Source organism: Dermacentor variabilis, chromosome 3 (assembly GCF_050947875.1).
Source record: "Dermacentor variabilis isolate Ectoservices chromosome 3, ASM5094787v1, whole genome shotgun sequence".
Classification (NCBI taxonomy): Eukaryota; Metazoa; Arthropoda; class Arachnida; order Ixodida; family Ixodidae; genus Dermacentor; species Dermacentor variabilis.
In genome coordinates, this window is record NC_134570.1 from 68,595,237 (window position 1) to 68,614,124 (window position 18,888).

Below are 18,888 nucleotides of genomic sequence, written 5' to 3' on the forward strand. Positions count from 1 at the left end.
GCACTTCAACGTGACGCTGCGGATTTGAAAGTGTTAATTCTCCAACAGCTCCAACGACCAAGCTGTTGGAGAAGAAGCACTTCTCGAAAAGTGCTACGCTGAGTTTCGAGAATTGCCGTGGGAAGTCAGTGCATGAGCTCCGAGATTGTACGCGGTGACCACTTCTGTGTGTAAAAAAAAAAAAGGGGGAGGGGGAGAGAGGGCGCGCTGCCATTCTTGAGTCGAAGTGGAATGTTGAGCGGAGGAACGCTCTATAGAATACGGTGCCGTATCCCTCTTAACTGATTCCGTGTTTGTCTTTGGGGTACCGTTACTATCGAGGGCTTCGATTCTCTCAATTCAAACGTTTTAGAAAGCGTGTGTACCCGAGGTCGACTGTTGGCGCAGGAAGGATATGTCGCGCGGCGGAGTCACGTAATCCGGAAAGAGGTAGACGAGCCAGGCCGGTCCGGACTGCAAGTACTCCATGAAGAGCATCATGGCGGTGAACAGAACGTACACCATGAGTGGCGCGGCGCGGTCGATGGTAAGCATGGCGCGGCGCTTGAACAGCAGCGCCGCCAGCTGGCCGCCGATCGACGGCGTCGAAACGGGCTCGTCGCAGAACGCCTGCACGCAGCTGGCTGCAAAAGGAACGCGCGGTCGTAGTTCCCCATAAGAGATCACGTTAGGGAACTCCTGGCGCCATAGTGTCTACGACAGCTGCGAGTATGACGGTTCAGGCAGACTAGAAACGATGCATCATCATCGTCATCACCACCATCCTGTTTTTGTATCCACTGCCAGGATGAAGGCCACTCCCTGCGCTCTCCAATTACCCCTCCCCCCCCCCCCGTCTTGCACTAGCTGATTGCAAGTTGTGCCGTTCCAAGTGGAGCAATAGTTATAGCGTAGCCAATCAAATAAAATAACCTCAGAGGGAGGAAGTGGGATAGCGGGAGGGGGGGGGGGGGAGGGCGCTGCTTAAGAACAGCTTGACGAAGCCTAGTTCCCCCATAGCTGCGGAACGACTGTATGGAATAACTACACAGAATGAGTGAAAAAGATAGCAGGTGTTTCACCCATCTAGAAACAACATTTAAAAAGAAATAGGACGGTGCACTTCAAGCCCGCACGCATGCGGGTTTCGTTTTTTCAAAACACGATTGCGAGCACGCGGCATCCCGGTGCGCTCTCATTCGTCTACGTGACCAGCTGTGGTGGCGTATAGTGAGTGGGTTTGGTGTCGCGCTGCTAAGGCCGGAGACGCGGGATCGAATCCCAGCCGTGGCGGCCGCATTTCGACGGGGGCGAAATTCAAAAAAAAAAAAAAAAGAAATGTCCGTGCATCGCGCACTAAGTGCACATTAAAAGGAACCCGCAGGGGACCGAAATCATTCCGGAGTTCCACGTTATGGCGCGCTTCAGAATCGTATCTTGGTTTTGGCACGTGAAACCACCAGAATTTAATGTTTAAACAAACCGTTTACGTGAACGCGATGCGCTAGGAATGCGATGCGATGCGTCACCTGTCGCATTCGCACGTAAGCGCCGCTTGCGCCACGCTAAGTTGATAAAAGCAGCGTGCTACGATCCACGTGCTAATGAAGCTCAAGCGAAAACGGATCGGTGTTAAGGACAACGAGGCGGTTCCATGCGTCGCTTGCTTCACCTGTGCAGATCTATTTAAATTTGATGACTGCATACGGGGCTCTTCACTGGGTCAGAGAAACGGCTATAGCTTGCGTGAAACATACCCAACGCGGTGGTTCAGTTGCTAAGGTGTTCTGCTGTTTAGCACCCCGTCGGGGTTTCGATTCCCCAACCGATGTGCAAAATCAGCCGCGCGCTTAAATTTAGATGAACCTTTAAGAAAGCAAATCAATCAATCAATCAATCAATCAATCAATCAATCAATCAATCAATCAATCATTGAGCGTGTTTAATCGAATGGCATGCATAACTGCTTACTTTCTATATCGGGGATAATATTCAGGTCTACGTTGTCCGGCTCGGTAGACATCCTGAAAGGCGAAAACAAACACATCTGTTTGCAACAACTCACATGCGCAGCTGTAGACACAGGAATACACTTGGGTCGCTATAGTGAGTCCGCTATGACACAGCCCGTTGAAGCGATAGCTGTCCGTTGCTTTCGCGGAGTTTCGTGGTCGTCTATATAACCGAATAGTGGCGGAGGAGGATAGGCCGCAGAGGCCGACAGGACGTGGGGAGGGTGAAGGCGCCGTGATTATCCGCGATAAAAAGCATAGGTGCGCCGAGGTGCTGAGAGAGGAAGGAAGGGGGAATCGCTTGTGACGTCACGTGACGCAACGAGGAGGAGAGCAGCAGGAGCGGCGGCGGCGGTAACGCGTGCATTAAGCGAGATCACAGCACCTAAGGAATCCCCACATTTGTCCTTACGGCGCGATGACATCACGACAGTTGCATTCGCGCCAACGCCGCTAGGATGCAAGCGAATTTCCCAAGCTACCTGTGCACACTGTTCGGTGGCAGAGAACTTCCCCAGTTGCCTGTGCGGTCATTCGGCGCAGGCGTGCGACCTCCTACGATGACACAGGTTATATTGCTGACTTTGGCGTGCATCTCTGATGATTTTTGTGCAATTTTGAATGCGAAGCATATTTTGCCTCATACCAGTGACTTCGTGGCAGTTACCGGTGGCGCAAAGGAAGATCCTGTCGCATAAGAGCCCGATGCTCAACCCATTATGCCGCATGTATACTTTTATCGTACCAGCGCCAATTTTAACCCTTTGCCTACCTTGGACGAGCCAGGCTAGTCTTCTAAATGTGTACCACTCCTATCGAGAACAAGCTGGGCCGGTCTGGGCTAACACTTGCAAACACAAGCTCGGCTTCACTCATGCGGATGTTTGATGTTGCACGACAGGCTACGGCACAAAGAAAATTTATTTACTTATTTATTTATTTATTTATTTATTTATTTATTTATTTATTTATTTATTTATTTATTTATTATATTGACAAATACAGTCAAACATCTTTACAACGAATTGCTCGGGGCTTTCAAAACGTTTCGTTATAAAGGTCAAGCATCGTACCACACTATAGAACCGGCTGAACGCTCTCAAAAAAAAAAAAAAAAAAACGAAACCTCTATTTAACATGAACTCTAGAGAGTTCGTGTAATTCTAACTGACGACCCGAGAAGTCTTCAGTGCATCTAGGGCGGAAAGCAAGCTGATCAGCGTGCTTTCCGCCCTAGATGCACTGAAGACTTCTTGGGTAATCAGTTACAATTACCATCATTTGGTCGTCAACCGCGACGTGTTTGTCAGCCGCGGAGCACTCGCTGATGTGTTACAACAAGCAGCGTACGATTCCTGGAGCAGCGCAGCAGTACTACACTCCTGTCATCGGCACGCTCGTCAAATGCGTCGCTAGCGCAGACAGTGGCGTAGCAACAGGGGGGGCCGGGGGGCCGTGGGCCCCGGGTGCAAGGGGACAGTGTGGGGGGGGGGGGGGTGTCATATACGCCTGAAGACACCCTTTCCGCTGGCTACACCCGGTGGGTGGGGGGTTGACAGAAGACCTATGGGCCCCGGGTGCCAGACGACCTAGCTACGCCACTGAGCGCAGATCACACTTTGGTGACGTTTGCGAAAGGCAGTGGCGCGGTACCCCTCCGTGGCGCTGGCTCTAAAGCACTGAATCAGCCATCGGGGACGCCTAAATTTATTCGTTGTGTACGGGCAATTCATTGCAGTGGTCTTCGTTGTACAGGCGTTCGCAGTGCGCATAAAGGATAGTAAAGGACGACAGGGATGTAGCCAATCCTTCGTTGTGCAGATTTTTTCTTTTCTCTGTACAGAGGCGTTCTTTGTAGACATCTTTGACTGTACACCTAATTTTGAGAGCAGCACGTTCTCGTACCAGACAGAGGCGGTTGTTAATTACAACAACCCAATGGGCGTGTCCACAAAAATCGATCAATACCTCACTGACTACACGTCCGTGCGACACCAGCAGAAAATTATAAAATAAAAAAAATTCGCCACGTCTTAGATATGGCAGTTTTCAATGCCTTTGTGTACAAGAAGCCGGCAGGTAAGAACGGCATTCATTTCAAGTCCCGCCTTAGTCTCGCAGAGGCTCTTACTGATTAGAACCCTCTACCTCAGCGTCATAAAAAAGGGATCCAACTCCTCAGCTACTTAAATGTGTCACTGCTTGCAGCTCCCAACTTCCCCCAAGTTCATTTCGCTAACTGCTAAAAACGTAGCAAGGAGATGTTCCGTGTGGTCAAAACGATCCTCGTGTGATCGGTAGAGACACACTCGATGGAAATATAGGACCTTGTGCGCGTAGGCTGTGGTGTGGCACTGTGCGTTATCCTTTGCTTTGAAGTGCACAACATTGAAGGCAACTTTTAGCGTGGTAGGAGACAAGTTATGCGGACATTCGCAGAAATGACTGCATCACTATATTTTAGCTCAAAGAACACACCTTCTCAGCTAACCTCAGAATGTTGAAGCTCTGCAGTGATGTTTTTATTAGTAATGCAGTTAAGCGAACTGTTTCATTTTTGTTTGTTTTTTCAGTATTTCTAAATATTTCAGAGCCTTCTACTGAAGTTAATATGTTGAAGAGTATTCTACTGGCTCTTTCCTCGTATTTATATTTGTTTAAACCAATGAAAACAATCGGCATATTTGGCTCTTTTCTTGCAGGGAGTGCGAGGTAGTGAAAAGCTTAAGACGATTGGCACATGTGTACCAAAACAATGCGATAGTGCGCGCGGTCGCGCCATTATGGCACAGAAGCAGGAGTAGAAGCGTCTCGTCGCATAGCAACAAGTTCCTTATAAAAAAATTACCGACGATTACGTTACTTCCTAATGCGAAATTTGAGCGCAGCAAATAAGCTGTTTCACCTTTTGGATAGATTGAGGCAAAGAAATCGAGCAACACATGTATGCGCTATCACATAATTTTTTTTTTATTTTTCACACGTATTCCTTTAACAAAGACTCCACTAACAGTTCTTGACAGTCATGAAGGAAGCTTTGTGGTCGGAGAAATAGACTGATATATGTTCGACTTGGTACACCAATGCTTGATTCTCAAAGACGAGATCTATACAAGTGCCTCGCGAGGTTGTCACAGCCGTGGGGGAAGCAGAGGCTAAGCGCCGCCGCCGAGAAGACCCTGCCGTTCGCGCCGCCGAAGCGGAGGCTCATGCCGCCGTCGAGAGCAACCAGCAGTAAGCGAGGCTGAAGCAGAAGCTCATCGCCGCCGCCGAGAAGACCCTGCAGTTCGCGCCGCCGAAGCGGAGGCTCATCGCCGCCGTCGAGAGCAACCAGCAGTAAGCGGAAGCGGAGGGGGGCGGCGTGTACACCCAGCGGCAAACGATGGGGGCAGAAGCGCGCGCAGCAAGCGGACAACACGATAAAGGGAGGAGGGAAGAGATAGCAGCGACTGACTGATGCCGCTGACGGCGATAGTGAGTCAACCCCAGCTATCCGCCACACAAGAACAGGGGGGGGGGGGACCCTTTCCTCCTATTTCTGCATGGCGGCGACGGTGTTCTATGCAGTCACGTTATCTTGACTCTCTAGCGGCGTCAGCGGCATCCAGCGGTATCAGTCGGTCGCTGCTAGCGCTGGGGGGATGAAAGGGGGGCGGAGCTGGTTACGAGGCCGACGACGACGCCGACGCCGACGACGACGCGAAACCCAGGAACGGACGCCAAAGAGCTGCGCTCTAAAATGAGAAAGCGCCAGCTTTCCCCCTCCTTCCCATGGCAAGCTGGCGCTTTAAGGCGCTGTGTGACATTGTGCCCCCTTCGGTACCGTCCCACGTCGCAACAGAACAGGTTGTTGCGCTTCTCGGCCGGAATGAAATAAATCTGTCACGCCATCGCCGTCGCATTGCTTTCTGTCGACACACGCACTCCAGCGCGACACACACAATTGTTCGCATTACGTAAACGCGTTCGTCCATCTCGTCACGCTTTGCAGAACCACAAATGGTGCTCGGCAGGCAGCTACATGCAAAAATGCTTCGAGCTTAACGTCAATTTCCACAATAGGTGGGGGTCAGCATACTTTATTGTTTTCGTTTATTTCCTGGAAACGAAAATAAAGGACGGACTCCTCTCTCTTACGAATATGGCGCCGAAACACCACACAAGCTCCAGCGTACGTCAGCGTTGCGTCACGAATTTCGAATCGTGTCCTCGCATTTGGGTCGTTTGGCCGCCCTAGAAGTTCTCAAAACTGGCTAGGTTGAGTTTCTGATTAATTTAGAATGTAAATTGGCCACTTTTAGCAGTAAACAATTACCGAGATGCGATAAGACGCTGTCAAATTCTCTGACGCCCGCGGGAGCTGGCGGGAAAAATATAGTGAGCTGTGTCACCGCCCGTCTCTAGTTTTACATGTTTTGTTGGACATAGAGTAGACCGAGTGAGCGGTTGGCGGAAGCTAGGATCCGTTCAATGCGCTTTTATCCATGTTAGGTATGACATTTTAAGTGAACACCGACCTACTTCTAAGTACAAACACACTCTACAAAGCTGCTGCTATTCATGGTATGAGAACTGTATCGGTCGAATGTGGTTTGTAAATGTCATACATTTAGCTTTTTAGCTTTAGCTTTAGCACCATGTGTTAATTGAGCCTAGGTCGGCGCTGCGTGTCACGGTATATTTCTCGGTCGGCCGATAACTTTGAACGAAACACAGTTTGGAAAAGAATTATTGTATAGTACAAAAAATATGAGACCAATCACGCTATACTCTTCGGTACAACACATATCTCACTTGGTCGTAGGACAACCTGAAATTATTAATTATACTGGAGCCTCTTTGGAAGGATGTCTGACCCATTCAAGTAGCTTATATTTCTTTGTACAGCATGCCAGTTCAGGAGCCGGGTGGGCTTCCCAACAGCTGCGCTCCTGCTCTCGGCTGGAAAAAACAAGGCTGGCTTCACGTTTTCCCCCACAGGCCATGGAGGGGTTTGTATTCATGTTGAGAACCCGAACTCTCAACATCATGACTGAGCGCCTCATTCGAGAGCATGAATCCCGGAACACAAACGCTTTAGAAGTTTCAAATAAAATGGAGTTGCCCTCGAATGCGGTTCTCTTAAAATTTCTGATATAAACATATACCATAATAGCGAGATTCAAGAAAGTCAATTAACAAATTTTAATTATGTTACGAGCAGAAAATGGTGCTAAACGGCAGGACGAAGAGAAGGACCCGTCTTTTTTTCGTCCTGTCGCTAAGTGATGTTTTCTGCTCGTAATCTTGAACCAACCGGCCCAAATGCGTACCCTTAATTACGTATTTGCCGACGACTTGTCCGTAAATATTGCGTCCGCTAAAGCGCTCAAGCCACCTATATAGAAGCAGCATGCGCGTAGATAGCACATCCTTGTTATTAATATTACTAAAATAGTTTTAACTTCGAGGACTCCGTGAAGCCTTTTAGGACCAACTTTTGGTCATTCCCCTTGTGAAACATGCACCTACTTGATGAATACGTCATCGAGGGTGGAGAAGGTGACGCCTATGTCGTATATGCCGTGGGAGTGGCAGAACTCTTCGATGTGCTTGAACATGTCGGTGAAGCCGCGCGTGTCCCGGGTGCCCAGCGATATGACCACGTTGCGGGGCGTCTGCGACAGCCGCGCCTGCCCTGTGCGCTGCCGGACGATGGACAGCAGGTCGTCCTCGACTTTCAAGACCTTCTCGGTCTTCGGGAACCGTATCTCGTAGCCCGTTCCTACGAATCAATGCGTCAATCAATCAATCAATCAATCAATCAATCAATCAATCAATCAATCAATCAATCAATCAATCGGTCAGTCAGTCAGTCAATCAATCCCTGGCAATCTAATTGTTCTCACTTCGGATAATCGTAAGCTGTATACTAGTTGGTATCGGTTCACGATTAACAAAAGCGCCATTAGCTGCCGCGGTGGCTCAGCGGTTATGGCGTCGTGCTGTTTAGGTCGCGGGTTCGAAGAAGGCCGCGGCGGTCGCATTTTGCCGAGGTCGAAGTGCCACAGTGCTCATGTACTTAGATTTAGGTGCGCGTTAGAGAACTCCAGGTGGTCAAAATTAAACCGCGACCCCCCACTACGGCGTGCCTCATAATGGGATCGTAGTTTGCGGAGGTAAAAACCCGGTTTTTTATTACGATTATTGGTATCAGGGGAGGATAATGGGCAATAAAACTCTCGTTTACCTATACAGCCCGTCGCGCCCACGCCGTGGCCATGGTTGATTACACAGGTGCTATCACATTCGGAGGCACGATTCGAACGCGCCGCGCTTAGTGTGTAGTGGAGGTAGCCCTTTCCAACGCCTCTCCCAACTGCAGTATTATAATCAGCGACTCGCAAGTCAGCCGTTTGTAACTTCCCCAAAGGGCGTGTCTCTCCCGAAGCTTACAATATGCTGAAACGAAATTCATATCGGGGCGTGGCAATGTCTAAAGTGGCAATGGCGAGGCTGCCCCGCTTCGATTCCAATTCGCCCGTCTTGCTCGCTCGCCGTCGCGACAGCAAGAAATAGGTCGTCGCTTAGTCGCGTCTCACGCTGACCAATTATAAGCGGTGTTCTGTCGTTATTACTGAGATCACTTGTTTTTGACGTCTGGTGGGAAACCAGACGCGCGGCGCCACAACGTTTAGCAGCGACCACCGAAGGAACGACGTGATCTGCTCCCACGCACTGTGGTAACCAGTCTGTCTATAAGGGACACGGCGGTGACGCGGACACGGCACATCTCGACGACAGACGCGCGGCGGATTTCGGCGGCGAATGCGCACCGCCATCATCCGTCCGTGCGGGCGGGCGGCTGGCAAATAGGGCGAGACGCGGTACTATCGGACCGCCATAGCCGGGAAACGGGATACGGCATCACCACCGAACCATGCACGGTCGTTGGATAAAGATATCGTTGCGGCCTGCCGCGTGCATCGAAAACGGCATGATCCGATATACGGCGCCACTGGTCGAGGGGTGTTGTCGGGGATCCACAGAGTTTCGCACTATAGTTACTGCATGAAACTATCTAGCAAGCTATTTTAGGAAACTCCGTGCCAACTACGCTGGTCACGTTCGCTCCCACTGCAGCCCGCCTGACGCGGCCGCTAGGTCGCAACTTTCTTTTCTTTTTCATTTTTTTTATTCATTCAGCGGGCTTGACCGAACACATACATCTATAGAGTTTCTCGCCGTATTCATAGATCTAAACCTTCAGACGCCAAAAAGCTCTCGCACGACAGCTGCTGGTGCGCCTAAAAAAAAAAAAAAGCTGTAGTTGGGTTTCGCGAGACCACGAGCCTTCAGCGGAAACAAAAAACAAATTCTAACTACGGGCGAAAACAGCGCAATTTCCTTTGCATTTGGCAGTTTGGCTGGCCCAGGCAAGTGTGTCATCATCCCCGTTCGCGATCCGCTACCGTAACATTCGCGTAAACTCGCCAGCCGCACAAAGCCCGCAGCGTATGAAACGGGCTTATGCTCGGCGTGTCACTGTATTCACTGTAAACGAGAAGAGAGGGGGTTAACCGAGGGTCCCGATTTTTATTAGTCATATCATGAGAAGCCAGCAAACACTGACACCAAGGACAACATAGGGGAAATTGCTTGTGTTTAATAAATGAAACAAGGAAACGATAAACTAATGAAATTAAAGTGGATGAACATTTTCCCTATGTTGTCCTTGGTGTCAGTGTTTGTTGGCTTCTCATGTATTCACTGTAGTGCGACACGGAGGCGCTCCCCCTTCCCCCCCCCCCCCCCCCGCCTCCTTCCCAGATCGACCTACCGTGCGCCTGCTTGAGGAAGGTGGGCGTCCCGCAGCAACGCACGCGTCCGTGCGACATGATAGCCACGCGGTCGCCGACCATGTCCGCCTCCTCGGTCATCGAGCTGGTCATCACGATGGCGCAGCTGGCGCGGATGCTCTCCAGCAGGGTCCACACTTCGCGGCGAGCCTCCTCGTCCAACTTGCACGTGGGCTCGTCGAGGAACAACACCTGCTCACGCGACGCCGTGACGCGCGGTATACGTCCGCGCGTCAGTGGCCGACAACGACGACTCCGAGTCGAAACATTGTACTGGATTAGTGTTATGCTATCGAATGCTGACAAATTGTGTCCTGTCGTTTCAGAATTTGAAAACTGTCTATTTTTCGTCGTGCAACAAAGAGGGGAAAAAAAACGACCGCAGGCTGAAAGCTACAAAACGGTAGCTTCAATGCACCTGAGGCCCATCATTAAGTAGATACAAGACGCAGAAGCAAAAACGCGGTGGAAATTGTCACAGTAATACCGCAACGCATTCGTACAAGATTACACCCAATCGAAGTAGCAATTCGAAATAATAAACATTCACGTATGCGGGCTTGAAACGTTTCCTCTTTTAAAGAACAGTATCAATCAAGTACAAATTTGGGCATATAGAATAAAATGAAAAGTTCAAGGCCTCCTTCGCGAGCAATATACTTAAATAGGAAGCCCCTTGTAATGATATTGCAACGCTCAAATATTTAAGTTCTGTGGGATGAACGGTGAAGCCATTGTAGAGCAACGAAGGCGCTACACTCACATTGTGTCTTGTTTCTTTTATTTGCGCTACAATGGCTTCATCACGTATCAGCCTGCTAGCCCGAAAACAAGTTATTCTTTCTAGGATGAACGTATCACTCGTGTTCTTAATGTTATGTACTTAGAATCGTCAGAACAGGAACTACAAAGCTGGGTTACCATAGTTCCGATTCGACTATTTGTATCCTGTATCTAATGAATACACTGTTGCGCTAACAGTAAAATAAATACTTAGGAAGACAAGCAAGAAACGATAGGCAGAGCGCTGACTCTACGAGTTCATGCATCCTCGGAATTCTCTCTTACTCTATCCCTTGCTGCATTTGCAGTTATTTTCTATCCACTGATGCTGTCTCTTCGACAAAGAGGTATTTGTGAAAATAAACATGAATAACTATCCCCCACAGCCGCATTTCATGCTCATGCACGGTTCCGCGCTTTACAACCTGTCTTGCTTTTTTTTTTTTTTGTTAGCTCTAGCCTCGAAGATCAACTATGGGCCGTCTAGCGGGCCGAGGATGCCGCCAGGACCCAAGAACTCCTGGCCGTCACCTAGGCGGGGCCTTTGGCCCTCCCCACCAACTCGCAGGGCACACCATAAAGTTCTTTCCTCCTCCTCCTCCTCCTCTATGCTTGATCTTGACGCATTCTTTTGAAGCGTCGGCTTATTCCTTCCAACATTATGATTTACCCCGGTATTCACAACCAGCCTTCGCGGAATAAGTCATCAGCTTTCCACCTAATGGAGCAACACAGCCACGGCATCCTGCGCCCTCCCCGCTTCCCACCAATTATTAAACAATGCATACCAACAAAATTGACCCATGAAACATTCACGAACGTCTTTCATGTAGAAATGCCATTTCATTTGCGCTGAACACATAATGACTGGTGTTAGCAACTCAAAGTCGAGCCCAGTTACAACGAACCGGCTTGTGTGCTAGAAATTGTTCGATACATAACGTAATTCAAAAAGTGGAGGACGCTTAAGCTTCGCCTTCAAGAGTGGAACGCGATAGCGTTATCGCACCGCCCACTGATTCGCTCGGCATGCTCTTGAGTCACACAAAGTAGAAACGTGAGCCTGAGCAAACGGAACGAACCAAAGAAGTCGGTGTCTCGGGGGGAGAAGCGATCTACGCGAGCCAAACGTCGTGATCGGTACGGACAGCCGGGCCCTAGCGACGCGCGATGAAGACGAAGAGGAGAAGCGGGCGAGTGGCGCGCCGTACATTGCGAGGAGGGGGTTTTCTGTGTTTGCCGCAAGATGGCTGTGCGTGCGCGCCTAGCGCAGAAGAAATGTAGCGGAAACGTACTTCGCTACTCGTTGAACTACGACTTCTGTAATTTACATGCTCATAATTTCCGATATACACCGCAGTATAACTTTCTACGGCACTTTTCTAAGGCAACACCGCATTCACTGGAGGCGCTTTTGTCCCGCTTTGAAGCATCGAAATCATGGCTGAGTGGTAGCGTCTCAATCCCACACTCCGGAGACCTTGGTTCGATTTCCACCCAGCCCATCTTGTAAATTGTTTTTACTTAAATAGCCTTCCGCCATTTTTCGCTCACGGCCAACGCCACCGACGCCACCGGCCTTCCTGCGACAAGAGCTCCTTAACGCTATCGCGTTAATACACCCCAACTCGCATATAACGAACTTTATTTTTATGGTGCATTCGTACGTGGATCTGTAGCCTCCAGCGTACAAAAAAAAACAAGGAAATAACCCATGTTTGAAAACAAGACTACGTGAAGTAATTTTTCTCTGTGTCTGAGCCCGGAAAAAAATAAGGTAGATAAATAAGAAACCAAAGGAAAGAAAAATTCTTACGGTATGTACACGGCATGAAAGCGGCTTTATGGAGCTAGGTGCGGACGCCCGATTTCGATAGTTCCGATGTCCAATTCGTTATAAGAATCATTTTACGTGAGTTTTCGTCAGTGTGCATAGCCGGTTCTATATGAAGATAATGTTGCTTTATCCACGTTCGGCTATATAATGCACTGGTATAGGAGCAACGTGTCCTCTGCCCGGCACGTGCTCCCGGTACTCACGCGAGGCTTGTTGAGCAGCGAGATGGCCAAGAGCAGCCGCTGCTGGGCGATCTCGGAGAGAAGGTGTGGAAACGACTGTATCTTCTCGTTGAAGTCGGTGTCCAACAGCACCTCCCTCGCCCTCCTCCGTATGTTCCTGAGCGGCACCCCTTTGAGCTGTGAACACCGAAGAACGCCGCGCGCTAATTCCTCACGACTCCACAGTTCAATAGGAGGATGCCGTACTCCGATATACAGACAGTTATGCAGACTATCGCTTGTAAAGGCGCATGGCGTGGCAGCATTTCAACGCGCACGAAATGCTGTCCACGCGTGCGTACGTAGAACGCACCGTCTTGAGCCTAATGTGGCTTCTCCGCCATAAGAGTTATTGTGGGGTGAAACCCGCTTGTCAGCCAGTCTTACCGCTTTGCGTGGGATGTCTCTCGGATAGTAGGAGCGCGCGTTTGTGCGTTTGTGCGCGCGCCTTGCTTTGTGTGCGTTCGCGTGTACGTGTTATTGGGGGAAAGGGAAGGGCACCTGTGCATGCTTGGAGGTGCGCTTAAGTATTACGCGCTTGGCTGTTACAATCTTCTTGTTTCACTAACGCGAGTTTTTCCTCCATTATAAGCACTGGCTTGGTAATGGCTCCAGAGCTTCTCCAGCGTCAACATAATTGCATTAGCTTTGCTCGAGTTAAAGCCAGTATGTTAGTGCTTGCGAAACGCATTTATCGTCTCATATTTATATTGCGTTTAGGCCACCTAGAGCTACATCCCCCGCGAAAAGTACCTGCATTCTTCCTGAAGCGCAAGAAGTGACGACGTTTACTGTCGATTTCGTTGACTGGAACCAAAGATTGAAAAAGAAGAAAAAAACTAGCAATGTCATGTTCTCGAGCAGGGTGTGTGAGTAACAACTAAGGTCTACGGCGTAACACGCTGAGGCAAGAACGGTTTTTTTTTTTTACTGGAAATAGATGTAAGGTATTATGGCAGCAAAAGAAAATGAAGGAAATTGACAGCACGAAAAAAAAAAGCTACAATAGTTGTTGTTTTCTTTTTCTGACATGTGATGCTAGTCTGCCTTCGTTGCTCTGCTCTTTCAAAAGTAAACATTCATACCTGAAAATTCCCTTAAGTTTCACATCAAGCACATACTTCGGTGTTGCGCGCGCGCATGAAAACCAACTATTGATGAAATTTCGCTGGAATGTTTCGTTCGATTTTCCCCACGGCAGCGATAAAACTCAGCACGCGTTTAAGGCTACTTCATTGCACCTCTACTAAAAAATATTGCATTCCGATTACAGCTGTAAGAATTATTATGACAGGCCTGTCAGCTCAAGAAAACTCGTGTTCTCTCGGGTAAAAAGCGAGACGGGTAGCCGCAAGCTTACCACAGCGTAGAGCAGGAGGTGCTCCCAGACTGTCATGTCGACGCTGAAAGTGGCCAGTCTTGGACAAAACGAGGTTACCGTGCGAACCATGGGTCTCGAGAGCACCGTGTCCATGTTGCAGACCGTCACGTGACCAGAAGTCGGAGGAACGTTTCCTGCCGGAGAACGACCGAATTCATCCGCGAAATTGCTTTTTATAACAAGTCAGAACTTTTCCCTCTCGTTCAATCTGCAAATGAATCGATCAAACTTCCGAAATGCGAAGGAATGGGGGTTGGCGAGCAGTTAACAGTAGTGCTTAATCTTACAAGAAAGCATCCCTTGTCACAGTATAATGAAATTTTTCCACACCTCTAAGAGTTTCTTCGGGTCTGCGGATCAAGCTTCACGAATAAATATTCATGAATATTTTAGTGAGCTGCCTGGACATTGCGATTTGTCGCGCAAGTAACCACTGCTTCTTCAGATAAACCCCTGAACAGGCTCAAATTGCTATATGCTCCATAATTTTGTTTTATTGTTCGAACCAGAAAAAAAGAACATATAGAAATTTCAGCCAAAAGCAAACTTTGATGTTCGTTGTCCTTGAGACACTTGTGGTGCAATGATGTGGCGGGGGAGCAACGTCGTCGTCTATCCAACTGCTGAAAATGCCTTGCTAATGCGTACCCGATAGCAGCTTCAGAAGCGTTGACTTTCCTGCGCCGTCTGCACCGAGTATGACCGTTATTTGGTTGTCCAGCGCCTTCAGGCTCACTCTGGTCATGGCCTTGATCTTCGCATATTCCTTGATGGGAAACAGCAGAGTATAGGTATTACGCCATTTGAACAAGAGGTTCGGAGTTCTCGCGAGAAAAATGCGTTCATTATAGTCCGCAACTTGTGCGCCGAGAGCCTACTATAACAGCAAGTAAAACACACATATGTTTTTATTGGCACACATTTAAATATCACGCATAACTGGTGGCGAAAGTTTCACGTACGCAGAAACATTGTTGAGCTCCCTTAACGTACCTTCGAGTGAAGGTCTACAACGCTCTCTTAACCACTGCGATCATGCGTACGGTTCATGCCAAACGAAACAGCTGTACACGCTGTTATATCGACATTCGTCGTCGTCGCGCCGCTATTTATGGTTTGCGTAGGCGTCATCGTGGCCGCCATCTTGGGGTGCTAGCACGTCAACAAGAAAGACGACAATACGACAGCGCGACAGGCTCGTCTTGCCCCGAGCAACAAGTCGGGCTAGCAATAATTTGTTGAAAAACCGTCACCCTTAAAAAAAAAAAAGAAGAACGATGTGCGCGTGGTAGTACGGTTCACTGGCGTCATCGTGGTCGCCATGTTCGGGCATTATCAACACTGCGAAAGAAACCTGTGTCATCGACGTCGAGTTAAAACCATCTATACTTATAACACTGCCCCTGTCGGCTGGGGCTATAGGGTGACTACACGCAACCTTGTAGGAAGGGCGAGGTTATGCGCTCGCCGCAGTGCGACCCATTCGTCGACGCACCTTGGTGACGTTGTCGGCCTCCACGACGACGTTCACGCTCTCAGGCAGCTCTTCGAGGGCACTCAGCTGCTGCTGCTCCGGTGTCGCCGGCACTTCCAGCACCGCGTGCGCGTGGGGTAACCAGTAGTTCTTCTGCGCACCCGTAACGGCGACAAATGAAGGACGCAGCGACTTCAAGAACGTGCACTCCACTTTTGCGGAGAAAGGAGGACACGCACACGGCCGCGGCTGTTGCTTCGAAATGAGGTTAGCATAGCAAGGTGCTGCCGACTGCAGCAGGAAATTATTTAAGCTTGCGAAAAACGCGGAGAAAGAATGCCGAGCGAAAGAAACTTAAGTGAACTGTATATATATAGACCTCTGACATCTATGCTGTGGGACGTGTCACAAAGGCGTGGCGACGATGACTTTCCTGGTTGCGGCTGTGCCGACGCTTGCCGCTGCCGTTTTGTAGCCTATAGTAGTCCTGGATGAAGTTGCATTATCCTTTCAGTGTCGCGTTATATATTCTTGTTTCGTTGTTCCTACGGCTGCAGATAAGGAGTACATGGAACAAGCGTTGGTTGCCGCTTTCGTAGCGACTCCGCTACGAACTACCGCCGAGGAATGGAACGCGACAAACTCGAGTGGAATAACGACAGACACGATGCAAGAAGGCACTTGCCATAGGCTCGCTTTGATTGCTTTAGGCACGCGACGTCATCTCTGGGGCGGCAACTTACGGATGGCATCAGCGCGCGTATTTATTCCACGTGCTCTCATTGTCAGAGTGGCACACAAACTATGTCATGTGTGCTACATTTACTAATGCAGCTTGGCATACCGCTTTCGTGTCCGTTAAGGTGACAGGGCATGCATTTCTCATGTGTTCAGACACGAGAAACGCTCCGGCTCGTGATAGGAGGTAAATTCAGTCGGCGTCAAAAGCTTCCGGACCAGTAGGCGCTGAATTTCGGAGCTGTTTCTGATCCTATAGCTAGTAAAACTGCGCAAAACTATGCCGTTCCCGTATGCCATGTGGCACAGACTGAAAATTCGAATGCCAGGCGGCGTAAGACATATTCAGGCCGCACGCCCCGGGTGCCGTAATATTCGGCGTTTTTTGCTCAGATCCTGAAGTCCGCGATCTTTCGACCTCAACTGCGCCCACGATTTTACGCATGTTTTACGGCATTGCCGAGGCGTTTTATATTCGCGAACTGTAATGTGGCTTCCCATCCTCTTATCCGTCAAATTTGGCGAGCTATCCAGGCGGCGAAATCGAGTCGCCCAATGCCTTTAGTAGACCATTTCATCATTATAGTGACGTCATTATAGTGGAGTTTAACGGTTCAACGTCCCAAAGCAGCAGTTGAGATAGATAAGATGCCATAGTGGAGAACTGCGTATGAATTTTGACCATGTGGTGTTCTTTACCATACGTGCACCTAAATACACGAGCATTACTGCATTTCGCTGCCATGAAAACACGGCCGCTGCGGACGGAATTCAAACCCGCGACCTTGGGCGCTATAACGTAAAACTATTCCAAACTATTCTATTCCAATTCTGCTATCAGCCCTCCACGATTGGCCAAAAACTTTTTTCGACCAACCCCACTTCACCTGTCTGTCACGCAGCGTCACGAAAACCGCGATTCCTCCCCATATGATACGATGTGTACACACTGATTATGCATGATTTGACAGAAAAAGGAAAAACAGTTATTTCTGATTCGGCCCCTTTTCGCCATTAGCCGTCGGCTATTGGTAAAAAAAATTGCGGGCTGCACCCACTTCACCTGCCTGTCACGCGACGTCACAAAACCGCAAGAACTCACCGCGTCAAAGTGACGTGTACGCGATAAAGATGCATTAATATGCCGAACAAAACTGAATTTTCTTCGGAATAGCCGCACGCTGCCCCTTTCCAAAAGGAATAAAAGATGGCTGCTGCCGATCGCTCAGACGCTGGCTACTCGCACCTGCCGGAGTGCATGGGTGTATTTGCGTATAATAAAACTTCTTGCGTGGCCGTGGAACGTTTTCGAGCACTTTCGGCACGTTTATCCCCTCATTCTGCCAACTCTTCTTTGCTGAGGGTCAGTTTTAGCGTCATTCTTGAGCTTCCGTTGCATGCCGACGCGATTTTCGACCAGTCACCGCAAGGTAAGTAAGGGAAAGCCGACCAATCGTAGACGCCGGCACCACCCTCTTCATCCGGTTATCGATTTTCAGTGCAGTGGCTCGGCCCCATCGAATCCCTCTCCACTTGAGCGTTCTCCTCGACTCTTGTCAGCCAATTAGATAGGACAAGCCGCTCAGTGTAGGCAAAGTTATTCGTTTTTCAAGAAAACAAAAGTGACCTCCTATGAACGAGGAGAGCGTTTGATTGGTCTGTTCAGACAACCCTGCGGGTGACCGCCCGGCGCTTGCGTTGGTGGTTACGCAAATTTGACGTCAGGAGATTGGAATAGAAACATATCGGAATAGTTTTACGTTATAGGACCCCTTTTGCTCACAATCAGAACGCCATACAGTAGCCACTGCACTAACACGGCGTGTCTATAGTGAATATATGACTACTAGGACCTGAAAGGAGGCCAATGGAGTCTTTTTTCCGCCACAGAGAGAGAGACAGAGAGAAAGAGAGAGAGATCGAGAAACACAATAGTGGAAAAGCATGGAGGTTAACCAGACGCACGTCTGGTTTGCTACCCTGCACTTTTCTGCCGAAAGCACGAGAGTTACTAGTAGTGATTCTGAGCGGATGCTTACGCGGAATCACAATAGTCTAGATGACATAATGGGAGATCTCTTCTTGACGTAACTCTCTCAAGAAAAAAAAAAAGACGATGTTGCATCCTGTGCCCACGAGGGAAGGAAAAAAGCAAGAAGGGAGTGTGACGCGACAAAATTGAAGTCGGAAAAAGTCGGCCCGGAACGTGATCGTGCCCCGATAGGTCTTAGCGTCTTACACCGCAGCTTTCAAAAGTGCGCTGTTGCGCAATGACAGCGTTTGCTACGTGCGGCTGCCGCACTTGCACGTCGCAACGATGAACACACTGTACGCCTTACAAAATGAGACTGAATATGCACGAGCTGACCGGGAGAAAATATGCACAGAGGTGTAGGCAAAGCACGCCCTACGAAGTGCTCATGGATTAAAACCTGCCGGAAGCCGTGCACGCTGGACTGATTGAAGGTGAAAATACAGCGAAATACACAACATGCAGAAAAGGTGTCCAACCTCGTCCCATCGTCTTCTCCTTTTGTACCTTTGTGTGTTTCTCTGGATGTTCACCTTCCATTGTGTACCAACTGGCCCAGCTTTTGACCTTGTTGCTCACGCTGGGCAGAGATC

At 49.2% G+C, this 18,888-nt stretch overlaps 1 protein-coding gene across 1 annotated transcript in view; it reads right to left on the bottom strand.

The window, feature by feature from the left end:
• The window catches only part of LOC142574554 (ATP-binding cassette sub-family A member 2-like), a 44,614-nt gene that overhangs the window by 2,390 nt on the left and 23,336 nt on the right, over positions 1-18,888 (bottom strand). The window contains exons 11-18 of the mRNA XM_075683608.1: positions 15,547-15,678; positions 14,700-14,817; positions 14,031-14,185; positions 12,653-12,808; positions 9,811-10,021; positions 7,503-7,755; positions 1,951-2,003; positions 366-623 (exon numbers count right to left, since the gene is read on the bottom strand). Of these exons, the coding sequence (XP_075539723.1) occupies positions 366-623; positions 1,951-2,003; positions 7,503-7,755; positions 9,811-10,021; positions 12,653-12,808; positions 14,031-14,185; positions 14,700-14,817; positions 15,547-15,678 (1,336 nt within the window). The remainder of the gene's footprint in view (positions 1-365; positions 624-1,950; positions 2,004-7,502; positions 7,756-9,810; positions 10,022-12,652; positions 12,809-14,030; positions 14,186-14,699; positions 14,818-15,546; positions 15,679-18,888) is intronic.